Source organism: Mesoplodon densirostris, chromosome 7 (genome assembly GCF_025265405.1).
Source record: "Mesoplodon densirostris isolate mMesDen1 chromosome 7, mMesDen1 primary haplotype, whole genome shotgun sequence".
Lineage (NCBI taxonomy): Eukaryota > Metazoa > Chordata > Mammalia > Artiodactyla > Ziphiidae > Mesoplodon > Mesoplodon densirostris.
This window is the reverse complement of record NC_082667.1, coordinates 28,206,045-28,224,115: the sequence shown is the minus strand read 5'-3', so window position 1 is coordinate 28,224,115 and position 18,071 is coordinate 28,206,045. Positions and strand designations below refer to the sequence as shown.

Sequence of the window (18,071 nt, the reverse complement as noted above, 5' to 3'; positions counted from 1 at the left end):
GGTGTGTTTATTATATAATCCAATTATTAAAAAATAAAAAAATTTGCACTGAACTACTCAAAAATATCTCTTGAAATATAGCAATAGCTTTACTTTTTACTTAATGAATGATTACAATCCCAATCTTCACCAAAAGAGGTAATCATTTTAGTGATGGTTATAGTTTTTTTTTTTTTCACATAAAACACCTTCTGGATGCTTTTAGGTAGAATGAGTTATGTAAGTGTGAAATCATTGCCATTATTAAGTGCAATATTTCTTCTGTAATGTTACTTTAAAAACTGTGTCATCCTCACTAAAAGTAGAATGTATTAACAGGTTAAGTAGAATATGCAGACTACAGTAGGTTTTCAGATAACATTGTGGCACATTACTAATTAAATGAGAACTAATTGTTAATTAGAAATTAAAGAAATAAAAATGTGTTAATTTTAATTTGACTAACATTAAATACTATGGTATTTTAGTGGAGTACAGAAAAAGCCACTGCCTTATGTTTTGTTAACACATGTAGAGTTTATTCACTGACACACTGAAAAACCACTATTGTTCTTTGCTTCCCATCCGTTAACAACTTGACATGAATACGAGTTCTCCTGTAATAGATCTGCTCTTCCCCTGGTTTTTTTTAAAAAGCATTCAAGTTCACAGTGGTTATGAGCCTGGACACTAGAGCCAGAGTGTCTGGGTTTAAAACCCTGCTGCCCATTCACTGGCTGTGACACTTTGGACAAGTCATATAACCTCTTTGTGCATCAGGTTCCATCATCTGTAAAATGGGGTTAAGAATGGTAGCCACTTCAGATAGTAAAAGCAAATTGTGGGAGAAATTTATTTGCATATTTAAAGAATTATGCTGTCAGGAGTTTCAATATTCCTTAGTGCCTGTTTCTTTTGCAGTACAAATTTTCGAAGAAGAATATTGAATACTTCAATTCACTAGTACCTTGGTGCAAATGATTTTTATCAGTTCTATTTCTTTCTTCAACTGGAAAGGATTGCATGAAACCACTCGGGGAAAGAATAAATAAATAGAGGCACATAGAAAGTGGGAAAAGAAGGTAGAAAGGAGAGAAGCAAGATCTGTCACACAAGTTTCCTAGTTCATAATTTTACTGTTAACCATGTACAGAAAAATATTTTGTACAGAAAAAAATATTTTGCTTGATTTTTCTATTATTTCTTTGAAAATTCTCAAAAAAAATGTCAATAAGTTGCTTGGGAAAACTTAAAAAAAGGAAAAAGAATGGTAGCCACTTCATAAAGTTGATGTACTTGCAACACAGTAGATACCAAGTGTCGGCTATTAAAGAGGAGAGGCTTGATGGTCTTCAAGTCAGGGCACTGAGTACCAATAACCAACAGTACATGGAGACTTTGCAAGGGGCATGCAAGTGTGAATAGTTTTAAGTAAATCAATTTCCAGATCCTTGGCTTCCAGATATATGCTTTCCTAAAAGGCATCTGCCCAAGAGGCTGCCTGTCCCAACTATAATTTGTCCTTGGAAAGTCTCCATTCTGTCATTTTACAAAAGAAAGGCATTCCTTTTATGCCCATTCCAGGGCCTCAAACCAAGAGACAACTCCACTATTCCTTTAATAAAGAAATTATAAGTGGTCCCCACTAACCTATATCATTAATATATATATATTTCCAATAATTTTTACTTTTTATATTTAAAGAATATCAAAAATGACACTGTATCCAAGCTGCTCTGAATAAATGTATACTAAAAATAATTATAATAAAAATTAAATCCTAGGGAAATTTTCCAATACTCACAACCTTATGGTCATAGGACACTTAAAAAATTTGTTGTTATTGTATCTTAGACTAGCCAATTAAAGATTTTCAAGTATAAAAGATAAGAAATGGAGTAGATAGATAAACAGCAAGGATTTACTGTATAGCACAGGGAACTATATCCAGTATCTTGTAATAAACTATAATGGAAAAGAATTTAAAAAGAATATAGACATATACATATATATGTTTAACCAAATCACTTTGCTGTACACCTGAAATTAACACAATACTGTAAATCACCTATACTTCAATTAAAAAAAAAAAGAAATGGAGTGGAAATAAGTTTAAGGAGAAAAAAGAAGGATGTAAAAATTTCAACTGTTGAAGAAGAGCCTGTTAGTATTTTTAATGTTTTAAAATCTCTATAGCATTCAGGCCCGGGGCCAAAATGTTCCATGAACATGTGACATCTTGTCGTGCCTGAAAACAGGAAGTTATCAAAGACAAGTGGGGCATGTCAAAAGGACATAGGAACCAACTTGAAGGGGATTCCACTGGCCAAAGATGGGGCACTCTGAACATAAAAAAAGTAAAGAATTGAAACATTAAACATATAAAAATCCACGAGTACCCAATACTAAAATAAAATTGTATAACTTCATTATTTCATAATTCACCTTTGTTACTTGCTAGGGCACCAACTTATTGTTCTGAAAAATAATAAATGTACTTTTCTTGCTTTCCTAAATGGGCTATAATTCAGGATAACCAAATAGATGATGAGAGAAAATTCTTCTTCATAGAAGAGTCATAGCTAATACATGTAGATGGAATAAAAGAATTAGCAAATCACCATAGTGCATAATGAAATAACGGATCCAGATAATGTTTGTCCAGGTAATGTTTGTCATTATTAGATCAAAGAGTGATGGGAAACTTAGAACAGATGAATCTGATTGATATCACCTATACCACTGATACATATTAATATGTCACTAAAATAAGACAATCAGAAATTGTTTCTCCTTATATGACTCCACAGGAATTATAAACATAGGACCATCTATAAAGCATTCTCGCCACAAACACTGAATGTAATCAAATCTTTAGATATAATTTCTAGTTTGTGAGAAATGCGGGAAGGGAGAGAAACATGTTACATGTTAAATGACATGGCACAAAATAAAGAGGAGGGAGAACTGTTACAAACGAAAAGAGACTGAAGAATCATATCAACCAAACGCAATGCATAAACCTTGTTTAGATCTTGATTTGAACAAACCAACTTTAGTAAGACATACATTTTTGAGGCAACTGGTGATACTTGAACACAAACTGGGTATTATTGGTATCAAGGAAGTTATTTTATTGGGTATGGATAAAAGGTATTGTTATGATAAATATTATCTGTTAGAGATACGAACCAAACTATTTTTAAATAAAATATTATTTGGATTTGCTTTAAAATACTCCAAGAAGAAAAGTGAAAGAGAATATAAATAAGAATGGCAGAAGTTGATGGTTGTTTGTATTGGGTAAAAAGTATGTGGGAGTTTGTTTTATTATTTTTCCTTTTGTGTTTGAAAATGTTCATAAGAAAATGTTTCTTAAAAATCATATGGAATTTACATTTTATTTATGTTTATTTATTTATTTATGTTTAAAAGACTGATGTAACGATTTTAAAAAGTCAGCATTCTTAATATACCAGAAATTACATCTTTTCCAACTATTTAAGCTTATAATGAGAAATTTTAAATGTCAACTTAAAATTGTGCATGGGAGTATATAAGCAAAACTATTTGAAGGTCACTATTCTAGCCAATAAGTACCTCCAACCTCAGCTTTGAAAAGGAGAGAATTTAAGTAGGACAGAGCTGACACACATACCCTCCTACTCTTCTTTACAGATAAACTGGTATTTGCTCAGTTTTCCTGGGTTTACTTAGGAAGGGCCCATTCTAGAGGTGAGAGACAGGGTCTCATAATTCCTTCATTGTGGACAAGGTCCTTAAGATTATCATAGACTCACCATAATTTAACACTCCTTTCACTGCTTGTTATCAGTCCCTCAACCAGATAGGGATTTTAAGCATTCGCTTAAAATCTCAGACTGTGAGGGAGGATTACTGAAGTTCAAAGTGAAGAGCACTGCCAAGTGGAAAATTACCTTGAACACATTACCAAGCAAGCTAATCCAGAGGGCTCACAAATTAAAATGCTCCATTCACACAATTTACTAAAAAAATTAAAAACACACAGTGATAAGCAAGGGGAAAGAAAGCAATAAACTAAGTTAAAATACTTAAGATAGGGGGAGAGTGGCAGGATCATGCTATCCAAATCCTGCTCTTTCTGCCCATATCAGCCTTCCCCATGATGGTATGCTATAAGAACCAGAGTTGAGATGTAAGCCAGTGGCCCAGACAGAAGGTACCAGGAATTAACGGGAGAGACACAGAGGCAGTTGTGCCTGGCCAAAGCTGTAGCTTGCCAATTAACTTGGTGAAGAGCTATAGGTTTTATTTGCATTTCTTGGGCACAGTTCTTTGGGCCAAAACGGGACCATACTGGATGTTATTAGTAGGTGGTCAGTTTAGGGACAACACAGCGATCAGCCCTGAAGTGGCAAGATTATGACTTAGTCTACCTTTCTACTGAATAAATAAAACTTGTCTATTCTATCATATATGCCATTTAGTCACTTTATCTTGGTACGTTTTATAGGTTACTAACTTACTTATTATGTATATTTAACACAACTTCTGAATTCTGCCTTTGTTTCTCAAACTACTTACGCATATCTTTTTTTTTATTGGCTTCACAGCATGCAGGATCTTAGTTCCCAACCAGAGATCGAAACCTGCGCCCCCTGAAGTGGAAGCGCGGAATCTTAACCACAGGACCTCCAGGGAGGGAAGTCCCGCATATCTATACTTAACACAGCCTATGAATTACACCTATACCTCATAAGCTATTAGCTTATTTACTACCTATGATCAACATTTCTTATGTTTCATCATCTCATTTTTTTTAATCTTGTACAGCTGAATTGAATATTCAAATCACATTATATTGTGCCTTCTAGTAGGCTAGAGATACAAGGAGCAGTGGAAGAAAGCCACAAGAAGACAAGAAGAGACAAGAAATGTGGGATTGCCATCATCTTAAAAGGCTTTAGGTGCAATTAGAGCAAGGTTGCAGGATACAAGGTTAATATACAAAAGTTAATTGCAAACAAGTAGAATTTGAAATTAGAAACATTTGCACAGAACTCAAAAAAATGAAATACTGAGACATAAATCTAACAAAATATGTACAAGATCTATATGAGAAAAACTACAAAAGCCCAGAAATAGACCCACATAAATACAGTCAACTGAACTTTGACAAAGGAGGACAATGGCAGAAAGACAGTCTTTTCAACTAATGGTACTGGAACAACTGCACATACACATGCAAAAAAAAAAAAAAAAAAATCTAGACACAGACCTCATACCCTTCACACAAACTAGCTCAAAATGGATCACAAAACTAAATGTAAAGCACAGAACTATAAAACTCTTAGAAGATAACATAGGAGAAAACCTAGATGACCTTGAGTATGGCAATGACTTTTTAGATACAGCACCAAATGCATGATCCATGAAAGAAATGACCAAAAGTCCAGATTTCATTAAAATTAAAAACTTCTGCTCTGTGAGAGACAAAAGAGAATGATAAGACAAGCCACAGACTGGGAGAAAAGATTTGCAAAAGACATATCTGATAAAGGACTATTATCCAAAATTTACCAAGAACCCTTAAAACTCAACAGTAAGAAAACAAACAACCTGATTTTAAAATGAGCCAAAGACTTTAACAGACACCTGACTGAAGAAGACATACAGATGGCAAATAAGCATGTGAAAAGATGCTCCACATCATATACCAGCAGGCAAATGCAAATTAAAATGACATTGAGATACCACTACATACCTATTAGAATGGCCAAAATCCAGAACACTCACACCACCAAATGCTGGTGAGGATGTGGAACAACAGGGGCTCTCATTCCACACTGGAAGAGTGTTTGGTGGTTTCTTACAAAACTAAACACACTCTTACCATATGACTCAGAAATCATGTTCCTTGATATTTATCTAAATAATCTGAAAACTTATGTCCACATTAAAACTGGCACACAGATGTTTATAGCAGCTTTATTCATAACTGCCAAAAGTTGGAAGCAACCAAGATGTCCTTCAGTAGGTGAATAGATAAACAAAGTGTGGTCTATACAGATAATGAAATATTATTCAACACTAAAAAAATAAAATGAGCTATGATACCTTGAAAAGATATGGAGGGACCTTAAATACTTATTACTAAGTGAAAGAAGCCAATCTGAAAAGTCTGTGTACTGTATCACTCCAACTATTGACATTCTGGAAAAGGCAAAACTGTGGAGAACTTAAAAAGATCAGTAACTGCCAGAGGTTGGGGGTGGGGTGGTAGAAATTAATACATGGAACATAAGATTTCTATGGAAAGTACTCTGTATAATACCATAATTAATGGATCCATGTCATTATACGTTTGTCCAAAACATAGAATTGAACACCGTGAATGAACTGTAATGTAAACTGTGGACTCTTGGTGATTATGATATGTCAATGTAGGTTTATCAATTGTAACAAATGTACCACTCTGCTGGGGGATATTAATAATGGGGGAGGCTATGTATGTGTGGGAGCAGGGCTTATATGGGGAATATATGTACCTTCCCCTCAATTTTGCTGTAATCTTAAGCTGCTCTAAAAAAATTAAGTTCTGATTTTTAGAAAAGGCTTCAGAAGGTCATTGTTCTGCAGTTCCCAGCACAGAGAGCTAGTCCATATTTGATAGGAGAAGAGTCAGAGGTAACTTCTAAAGACCAGTCCCAAGCAATGCATATTTGGAAATCCTTAGGCAGACTTCTTGGCCATATCCCTCCAAGTCAGAATGTATCTGTCTATTGAGGACTACTGTAGCATTCCAGCAGTGACATATCATGGTTCCTGACATCAGATTTGGCCTCAGTGATTTAATTGCCATAAACTCCCTCCAATGCTGAAACAATGTCTCCACACCACAGTAGAAGCCATTATATCCCGCAGTTGCACCCTCAGGTATATAAGATATTATCAAGGTAGATAATGACCTTGGTTCAGGAGGTCATGCTGAGCTGCTACACTTATTAGGAAACACCTGGAAGGCTGCCCTTTCAGATATCTCATTTTGTAAAGTCCCATCTCCCAAAAAGCTTGTCTAGAAGGCCGACCATTCGATTCAATGAAGGAAGACACTTGATTTTTTCCTGAAATCCACCTTTCTGGTGCCCTATAAACATGTAAATTACATATTAATCACCTATATTACTAATTATTATTTTTTAAATTAATTTTGTGACAATAGAAATATAGCTTACTATAGAAGTCTATTCTTTCATAATGTAATAGTTTTATTCCAGTTGTATTTCATAATGCAATAGTTGTCATCAAAACTTGCTTCATCATTTTGGAGGGGCCGCGGGAGACGTGGTGTAGCTCTGGGCTTGCTCTGCTGTTCGCTAGGCTTGGTGGGAAGACCTGTTCTCGAGTCCGCGCCTTTCGTCGCTGCCATGTCGGGAGGTGGTGTGATTCGTGGGCTGGCAGGGAACAACGACTGCCGCATCTACGTGGGGAACTTACCTCCAGACATCCGAACCAAGGACATTGAGGACGTGTTCTACAAATACCGTGCTATCCGCGACATCGATCTGAAGAACCGCCGCGGAGGACCGCCCTTCGCCTTCGTTGAGTTCGAGGACCCGCGGGATGCGGAAGACGCGGTGTATGGTCGCGACGTCTATGATTACGATGGATACCGTCTGCGGGTGGAGTTTCCTCGAAGCGGCCGTGGTACAGGCCGAGGCGGCGGCGGGGGTGGAGGTGGCGGGGCTCCCCGAGGCCGCTATGGCCCCCCGTCCAGGCATTCTGAAAACCGAGTGGTTGTCTCTGGACTGCCTCCAAGTGGAAGCTGGCAGGATTTGAAGGATCACATGCGTGAAGCAGGTGATGTATGTTATGCTGATGTTTACCGAGATGGCACTGGTGTTGTGGAGTTTGTACGGAAAGAAGATATGACCTATGCAGTTCGAAAACTGGATAACACTAAGTTTAGATCTCATGAGGGAGAAACTGCCTACATCCGGGTTAAAGTTGATGGGCCCAGAAGTCCAAGTTATGGAAGATCTCGATCTCGAAGCCGTAGTCGTAGCAGAAGCCGTAGCAGAAGCAACAGCAGGAGTCGCAGTTACTCCCCAAGGAGAAGCAGAGGATCACCACGCTATTCTCCCCATCATAGCAGATCTCGCTCTCGTACATAAGATGATTGGTGACACTTTTTGTAGAACCCATGTTGTATACAGTTTTCCTTTATTCAGTACAATGTTTTCATTTTTTAATTCAAACTGTTTTGTTCAGAATGGGCTAAAGTGTTGAACTGCATTCTTGTGTAATATCCCCTTGCTCCTAACATCCACATTCCCCTCGTGTCTGTTAAATTGTATTTTAAGTGATGTCATAGACAGGATTGTTTAAATTTAGTTAACTCTCAAAAAAAAAAAAAAAAACTTGCTTCATAAAAATAATAGTTCAGTTGAAAAAAGGTGGTGAGGTTAAGGACTGGAGTTTGAAACTCTCAAACAAGTTTTTTTTTCCCCTGGTGGAATCTCAATGATAAATGTTTTTGCTTGTTTGTTCTGTTCTAATAGCTGTAACTGTACAACTCTATAAACTAAATATACTAAGATAAACCCAGCCATCTAGTTTTGCCTTCTATGCTACCAGAACTATGGTTAGCAGAGCAGTTTTTGTATATTCTTATCATATTATTATCACCCATTGTTATGATAAATAAAGCATAAAGAAGGCATCTTTGTGGCCCTCCAAATGTTTTTCCTAAAGCCACTTTGCTAATTCCTGATCCCATCATACATCCATTCAATCATCAAATATTTATTAAGCACCAACTATTTTCAGACTTAAAAAAAAGACAATGGGGGCTTCCCTGGTGACGCAGTGGTTGAGAGTCCGCCTGCCGATGCAGGGGACACGGGTTCGTGCTCCGGTCCGGGAAGATCCCGCATGCCGCGGAGCGGCTGGGCCCGTGAGCCATGGCCGCTGAGCCTGCGCGTCCGGAGCCTGTTTTCCGCAACGCGAGAGGCCACAATAGTGAGAGGCCCACGTACCGCAAAAAAAAAAAAAAAAAAAAAAAAAAGACAATGGATTCAACGTTGAACAAGACAATATTTATTGTTCCTTCACTAGCTGAATTTTCATTATAATGAATGTGCCCAATTTTAATTTTCTCTTATTAAAAACAATTTGAATGATGATAACTGCAGTTATTACAGAAATCCCCATATTAAGACTGGAAAGATAAGTATAAAAATAAAATTTCTTACAATCTCCTACCCTTGGAGTTAGCCACCATTATAATTTTTGAATATTTGTTTTCTGACTTTGGTCAATGAATTTACAGAGATATATAGTCTTTTCTTTAAACAAATGTGTGACCATATTAAAATCCAATTTATATACAGCTGTGTTCACCTAATGAGAATATCCCTATGCTATTAAATATTTGTTGAGAAGATGATTTTTTAAAAATATTTATTTATTTATTTTTGGCCACGTTGGGTCTTCATTGCTGTGCGCGGGCTTCCTCTAGTCGTAATGAGTGGGGGCTACTCTTTGTTGCGGTGTGTGGGCTTCTCATTGCGGTGGCTTCTCTTGTTGTGGAGCACAGGCTGTAGACGAGCAGTCTTCAGTAGTTGTGGCACACGGGCTCAGTAGTTGTGGCTCGCAGGCTCTAGCGTGCAGGCTCAGTAGTTGTGGCACACGGGCTTAGTGGCTCTGTAGCATGTGGGATCTTCCCGGACCAGGGCTCAAAGCCTTGTCTCTTGCACTGGCAGGTGGATTCTTTTTTTTTTTTTTTTTTAGCATCTTTAATGGAATATACTTGCTTTACACTGTTGTGTTAGTTGCTGCTGTGTAACAAAGTGAATCAGCTATACGTATACATATATCCCCACATCCCCTCCCTCTTGCCTCTCCCTCTCACTCTCCCTAACCCACCCTCCTAGGTGGTCGCAAAGCACAGAGCTGACCTCCCTGTGCGATGTGGCTGCTTCCCACTAGCTATCTATTTTACATTGGGTAGTGTAGATATGTCAATGCCACTCTCTCACTTCATCTCAGCTTACCCTTCCCCTCCTCATGTCCTCAAGTCCATTCTCTACATCTGCTTCTTTATTCCTGTCCTGCCCTTAGGTTCTTCAGAACCATTTTTGTTTTTAGATTCCATATATATGTGTCAGCATAAGTATGTGTTTTTCTCTTTCTGACTTACTTCACTCTGTATAACAGACTCTAGGTCCATCCACCTCACTACAAATAACTCAATTTTATTTCTTTTTATGGCTGAGTAATATTCCATTGTATATATGTGCCACATCTTCTTTATCCATCCACCTGTCGATGGACACTTAGGTTGCTTCCATGTCCTGGTTATTGTAAATAGAGCTGCAATGAACATTGTGGTACATGGCTCTTTTTGAATTATGGTTTTCTCAGGGTATATGCCCAATAGTGGGATTGCTGAGTCATATGGTAGTTCTATTTTTAGTTTTTTAAGGAACCTCCATACTATTCTCCATAGTGGCTGTATCAATTTACATTCCCACCAACAGTGCAAGAGGGTTCCCTTTTCTCCACACCCTCTCCAGCATTTATTGTTTGTAGATTTTTTGATGATGGCCATTCTGACTGGTGTGAAGTGGTACCTCATTGTAGTTTTGATTTGCATTTCTCTAATGATTAGAGATGTTGAGTGTCCTTTCATGTGTTTGATGGTAATCTGTATATCTTCTTTGGAGAAATGTCTATTTAGGTCTTCTGTCCATCTTTGGATTGGGTTGTTTGTTTTTTTGATATTGAGCTCATGAGCTGCTTGTATATTTTGGAGATTAATTCTTTGTTAGTTGCTTTATTTGCAAATATTTTCTCCCATTCTGAGGGTTGTCTTTTCTTCTTGTTTATGGTTTCCTTTGTGGCGGGCAGATTCTTAACCACTGCACCACCACGGAAGTCCCAAGAACATGATTTTTTAAATTACTTTTTAAATATCCTAGCTGGTTGATCCAAATGCCTCCTATCGCAAATAAAGTTGTGGTTTTTGTTCACACCTTTGACCGTACCACTGAATACTTGCTAGTGGGAAGCAGCTGCATAGCACAGGGAGATCAGCTCGGTGCTTTGTGACTGCCTAGAGGGGTGGGATAGGGAGGATGGGAGGGAGACGCAAGAGGGAGGGGATATGTGGATATATGTATATGTATAGCTGATTCACTTTGTTATACAGCAGCAACTAACACAACAGCGTAAATCAATTATACTCCAATAAAGATGTTAAAAAAAAAGTTGTGGAAGTTAAATTCCCAGATTAAAATGTATGAATAATTTTAAACCTGCTGATGTGTATTTCCAAGGTGACTTGCTTTTTAGACATGTACCAATTTCTAAAACTACAGAAATAATATATGAAAGCCCATCTAACAGCACTCATTACTGGAATAAAATATTATTTCTTAGCCTTACCAATTTAAGAATAATTTTCTAACTGGTAATGAAAATCTAATTTAAAACTTACCATTATTTAAAGTTTTCATCATATCAATACTCAAGGAGGAATATTAGGGGATAATCAATAAGATTTTATGGACCTGGAGGGTGTTATGCTTAGTAAAATAAGTCAGACAAAGACAAATGCTGTATGTTATCACTTATATGTAGAATCTAAAAAACGAAATGAATGAACATAACAAAACAGAAAGAGACTAACAGATATAGGGAAGAAACTAGTGGTTACCAGTGGGGAGAGGGAAGGGGGATGGGGCAAGATAGGGAGAGGGGATAAACTACTATGTATAAAATAAAAAGCTACAAGGATATATTGTATAGCACAGGGAACATAACCAATATTTTCTAATAACATTAAATGAAGTATAACCTATAAAAATTTTGAATCACTATGTTGTATACCTGAAACTAATATAATATTATAAATAATCTATACCTCAAATAAATACATACATACATACCATTATTTAAATTTTTCATCATATCAGTACTCAAGGAGGAATATCAAGGGATAATCAGTAAGGTTTTATGAACTACAAATTAGTTTAATTCTACTTAGAAAACCATTCAATTAAAAGAAGAAATTCCTGAAATATAGGCTATATGTTAAACTTCTAGAGATTTTAAAGATAACTGAGTTCAAAATATCTAATTAGCTCAGTGCCCCCTGTCCCATATACTTATGAGAACATATCCAATTATCTTGAAAAAGGCAATTAAAATTACTATTAATAATCTTAATACTAGGACATGTTATAATTCATTTGATAATTACATTTCCCACAAAGATACTGTCAACATAAACTGTGAAACTGCAGATACATCCTGCTTACAAGTATCAGAAACAATATGCTCACTATTCTGTTGTACTTAAATGTTGTATTGCAGTTTTTCTTAACAGGTAATACATGACATGAAACATGTCTCATTTTATGCTTCATAATTTCCATTCTGATGTTTAACACTAAGAAATTATATTTATGTATCACACATGTCAGAAAACAATTTAAATAATTAAAGTAAGAAAAATAATAGCAACCATGCCTTTCATTTCAAATACAAAATATAAATCTTTTATTTATAGATATTAAAGAACCACCTGTGATCAGAAATGCCAACTATTTATATTTTCTGATTTACGTAGCTAGCATTAAGCATTTTATTTAAGTGTTCATGTTTTATATTTTCAGAAATTTATTATGAATCAAAATAAGTCATAAAAATAAGAAAAAATCAAGAGACTACCTTTCAAGATTAATTCATAAGGTTTGAAAATTCATTATGTATATTCTTTATTCTGATTTTCATAACAAGGAAAAGAAAAATGTAATTGCTTCAATTTTAAAAACATACTACGGGCCTCCCTGGTGGCGCAAGTGGTTGAGAGTCCGCCTGCCGATGCAGGGGATACGGGTTCGTGCCCCGGTCTGGGAGGATCCCATATGCCGCGGAGCGGCTGGGCCCGTGAGCCATGGCCGCTGAGCCTGCGCGTCCGGAGCCTGCGCGTCCGGAGCCTGCGCGTCCGGAGCCTGTGCTCCGCAACGGGGGAGGCCACAACAGTGAGAGGCCCGCATACCGCAAAAAAAAAAAAAACATACTACAGGAAAAGGTACTATTTAAGCTTGGCTGAAGTTTACATTATTTATTGCTATTTTTCTTCAAAAATATTCATCAGAATAAACATTTTTCTAAACACCAAAGTAAACCAATACATGGTTCTGGCATATTTATTTTTTTGAAAAGGTGCTCTGAATCATAGACAACATAAATACTAGGCAGTGTGGTGGTTGCCATAGTAACAAGTAAATAGGAGGATAAAAATACATGCAATTTTTCAAATGTATATACTTTTTTCATAACTATGCATATTTTATAGGTAAAAAAATTCAACTCTTGCTTTAGCTCCCCATTTAGAGAGAGAAACACCTAATTCTTTAGAAATAAAAGGTTATCACATAGCAGTGGAGCAGGCTCAAAAAAGTTTTTAAATGCTGTATGGGAAATCTTAAGGTTTTTAAATCAAATTTCCAAAATAAAGGCAGGAAAAAAACTCTTTTCCTTCCATATTACTTTACTGGTCAGTTCTTTAGGTAAGGGTAAAATTGCATAAACTTCTTTACCTCCCAGGCATGAAATTCCCTTTTACTTTGCTTAAGTTTATTATTCACATGCATTAAATGGAGCACTTGACCATGGAAAACTGAAAGCCCTGTTGATCACTAAGAAGCCCCGAAAGTTAATGCTAACCCTTGAGCTAACTACTTGAATAAATGATCCGAAAATCTTTGTGCCAGTGTGCTAAATTGGAGTTTAAGGAGTTCTTTTCTTTCTCCCTTCCCTTTATTAAAATACAATCTCTGGTTTACAGGTATCCTGGAAGACACAGAAGTATACTTATACAGTGTTCTGAATTTTATACTTCAAGTTTAAGAGGGATTAGGATACATTTTCTAGAACGGGGGAGAGAGAAGTTGTTCTATCAGCCATGATGCGAAGTTTGAAATCTATTGAAAGGTATTGTTAAACCAACCAAAACAGGAAAGCTGCTCAAGTATTAGTGGGAAACAAATACTTCAAATCTGATTACATAAATTTGTGCTTCCAATTTGTTTCAATAACAACTATTATGTACCATTCTCCCGGAGAACTTAAAAAATTTTAAAAGATCACCTTCTAGGCAAGGTGCCAAATATGAGGTGATAGAACAGTGTACTCTGGGGCTTACCTTGTGCTAACTCCTTGATAAAGAAACCATACACAATAATGGTTAAGGACTGACTGAACTAACCTGCAAGAGTAACTTCCTTATGACACATATGCATGATCCAATTTACTTTTATTAAAGAGAAACCCATTTGTTTCCTGGGGAGACAGTAAATTTAAACTTTAAGAAGTTCAAAGAATGAATTAAAATATTACTCAAATATTTATGACTGTCAGATTAGAATAAGTCACATGGATGATGTGACTACTGCAAAGGGAAGAAAGAATATCATCTTTTTATTCCTCTTCCCTCTCAATACTTTTAACTATTTCCTTTTGTTTTCACCATCTTAAAGGGATGGGAAAATGTCCCTGGAGACTGGGAAAGGGAAATCATACCCATCTTTAAAACAAGGGGAAATAATTTGGTAATTAGACAGCTTAGTTTAACCTGGAAACATTCAGGAACAAATTAAACAATCAATTAGTAACACCTAGAAGGGCATAAAATATTGGAAAACAACCAACACAGTATCTGAAAAGCCAAATATGCCAGATGAACTTAGTATCTTTTTCTGATAGAATGACAGATCATATTATAAAGTAAGAAGTGAACCATGTAATCTATTTAAGTATTGTAAGCTTTTTTACTCTATTTTCCAATCTAGTGTAGGGGAAAATGGTTTAGGAATAAAATAATTCGAAAACTGTCTTCAACGCTAAGCCAATGGATGTTGACATATCTCCTCTCTCTTGAGGGCCTGTTTCAGAACTGAGTCACGGTCTTTACTAATGACTAGTCAGGAATCTTAGACTCATTTATGTTTTAGCTCTATCATATCAGATCCCTGACATCTCTGAAATTAATAAGAAATTTTTTCCTTAGTTCTCTTTCCAACTTGTTGACCTTTCTTTTCCCTAGGGATCTAAAATGACGCTGCTTCAGTTAAGTGGTACTGTACTGGTAGAAGACATAAACCCATTTTAGGTAGGCATTTTGAGAGGGAAAGAGGGAATGCTTTGTGAATGACTTAAAAGGATCCTCTATGACTAGAGTAAATGATGAGTAACAGAGTGGTGTTTAAATATAAGTAAAAACACTTGAAACTTGAAAAGTGTAAAGAATAGCTGCTGTTTGGTTAGCAAAGGGAGACAGTGTAAAGAAGTGTATGGAGTGGAGAAATGAGCCCAGTTTTCAAGGAGAGAGGTCTCTGTGTCATGTGACCAGCTGGCTAGGTACACAGTGGGGTTAGAAGCACTACTATGGAGGAAAGGGTTCCCAGCTGGGAAGAAAGTCAAACACTTGGTCTGTATTAGACAAGAATCTAATCAGACAAGAGCCAACATTATCTTGAACTGAGCTGCTTATTGGACCAGGGTAAGTGTTGTTCTCATTATGTAATTAACATCCCTATTTTCCCAACCTCTGTTACTATTTAAAGTAATAATATAAATACCTTAGAAAGAAAAAAATTTGGTCACCGAATTGTTTGTTTGATCTTAACTATCTTTCTAAGCCTAAATACTCCGGAAACAATCAATTGGAGACGTTCCCAAGCTTAATAGGACATTACTTGTACTGAGGAACCCAGAAGGAAATGAGGGCAAGTAACCAGGTATTTACAATTTACGATTTAGGAGTGTTTGTTTCCTCAGCTGTTGATTTGCTAACAATGCCATGGTTTGACAGCCCAGTTTACTATAAACTCAGGTATGGGTAGCTATTCTCTGTCACAGCAAAAATATGTAAAATTTCTAAACCAATTCCTCTAAAGGAAGAAGTGGGGACTTCAGCCAAAAGTCAAGTAAGTATATTGGTTGGTGGTATGTTAGAAGTGGAAAAGGAGAATTGGGCTGTACAAAGGATCAACTTAAAGCCTGGACTAAGAGAAGATAAAGAATATCAGCAAAAAGGAGTTGAGGAGTTGAATATAAAGTAAGGAGAATGATTTCTAAGAAGCATTCAAAAAGTCCATTTTTATTGATTTATAATCATATTATCATATGGATTATGACCTTCATAAATAAAGATGGATCCAGGATGGCATGCCTCTCTGAGGGATGGTATGCCACAGACCAAACCACAGCAAAAAGGTTCAAAAGACAAGACTGAAGCAAGACATGGCCTCATTATTGTAATGAAATTCAGCTCAATTCAGTATTTACTGATTATCAACTAATACCTATTATTAGAGAGATATCAAAATATAAATTAATTTACTTTGGTAAAATTGATCCAAATACATTTCTAATCATCTCAAATGCTTTAAGCTTGCCAATTCTTCCTGTACCAAAGACTATTATCTAGTTTCTGGACCAACCTTTGCTACTTTTTCAGGGCTGAGAACCAAGTAACAACAGCACTTGAGTCCTAGTGACAGGCTTAGGCTCATCTACCTGAAGCAAGAAACTGGGGAAACAGGATATACAGTGGACTAAGACTAAAAGAACTGTTACAGAGGACCCAGAAAAATCTTTTACATCTGGTTACACTTTCTTATCTTGTTTCCTCTTTTGCAGATTACCTGACTTTAACCTAAGACTAAAATAAGATCTATTCCTAAGTATATCTTTCTCCTCTGTAATGATATATCTGAATATTGTATATATGTATATCAACAAAATTCACTATCTCATTTTCTAAATTAGATTCTTAAAATTCTGAACTTAAATACATATACGTACATTGTACTATGAAATAATTTTTCCTTTTCTTGCACAGAAATAAGAAAAGTTATTTAATTACCCCAAATATAGCTAGAAGTTAAAAAGAATTAATTTCATATTCATAGAGACTAACACTGCAGTTAGAATTTACACTACAAAGATTTTAAAAAGTCATATAGTCTTTCAAATTAATGTATCTGACTGTCTTTCTCTTATGCTCCCACTTCACCTGCAGCACATCAGACAAGGTAATAATTTATGATAATCATATGAAAATATACAATTAATATTCATCACCTCTCATTCCTCATCACTTTAGATGATCAGTAATGCAGAGTGAAAATGCTGTCAGATTTCTAATTGCTTTGTAATGGGCTTGAAACAGGGAAATCATTAAAGGCAAACAATCTGTCATTTGTCTATTACTTTAACTATCACACAAAAAAACTCATTAAAGAAATAGCTAATGAGCTACAAAACACTATACTCATAGAGCTTCTACAGTAGATTAAAAAGTAATATTATGAGTTGCTTAAAATATTTTTAAAATATGATATTTTTGTGGAAATTCATCAGAAAACATCTATTCTTCAGTATATTTTTTAAGTTGTGTGGTTTCATTATTTTGGCATCTAATCTGTCATTGCAGAAATCTCTTTAGCATGTAAGAGTTGTTTTTCTTCACTCTCTAAATAATTAAACTGAATGGTTACAAGAAGAAGCTGAAATGCTGAATATATTTATTACTAGTAAACTGACACAAGTGATAAAAAATAGTACCATAGTAACCCTGATGCTAAGGGAAGAATGTATTCTAAAATTTGATTTCTACCCTCATATCTCTGTGGATCTGAACTGTTGAAGTTGCAATGCTTCACTCATCTTAAATATACCTATCATTACACAAAAATTATATTCGACTATTGAAATTGAGCATAATAACATTAAACTCTGCATAATAACATGAACTATTTTGAAAATTTTAAAGATATTACCAACACTAAAATGTTTCATAATATTACTACAAATAATTTTGGAGGGGAAAACAAATCATATCTTTAAATGAGTATACCAAATTTTACATATCTTTTTATGGTTCCTTTCTATATGAGGTACTTAGTATTAAAAATAATTCAACGATAATGACACTAATCTAGTTTTAAAAATGAACAAAAAACGCAGAAATATTTTGTTGGTTACAGAGTTCAGTTGCACTTTATTTTAGAAAAAAATATGAGAGTAACAAAGAT

General features: G+C 35.6%; 2 protein-coding genes across 2 annotated transcripts in view; one reads left to right on the top strand and one right to left on the bottom strand.

Moving 5' to 3' along the window:
- Positions 1–18,071, bottom strand: part of DCDC1 (doublecortin domain containing 1) — a 472,935-nt gene that overhangs the window by 448,084 nt on the left and 6,780 nt on the right.
- Positions 7,329–8,135, top strand: LOC132493730 (serine/arginine-rich splicing factor 1-like). The gene has a single exon (XM_060104507.1). The coding sequence runs from the start codon at positions 7,389–7,391 to the stop codon at positions 8,133–8,135; it is 747 nt and encodes a 248-aa protein (XP_059960490.1). The 5' UTR covers positions 7,329–7,388.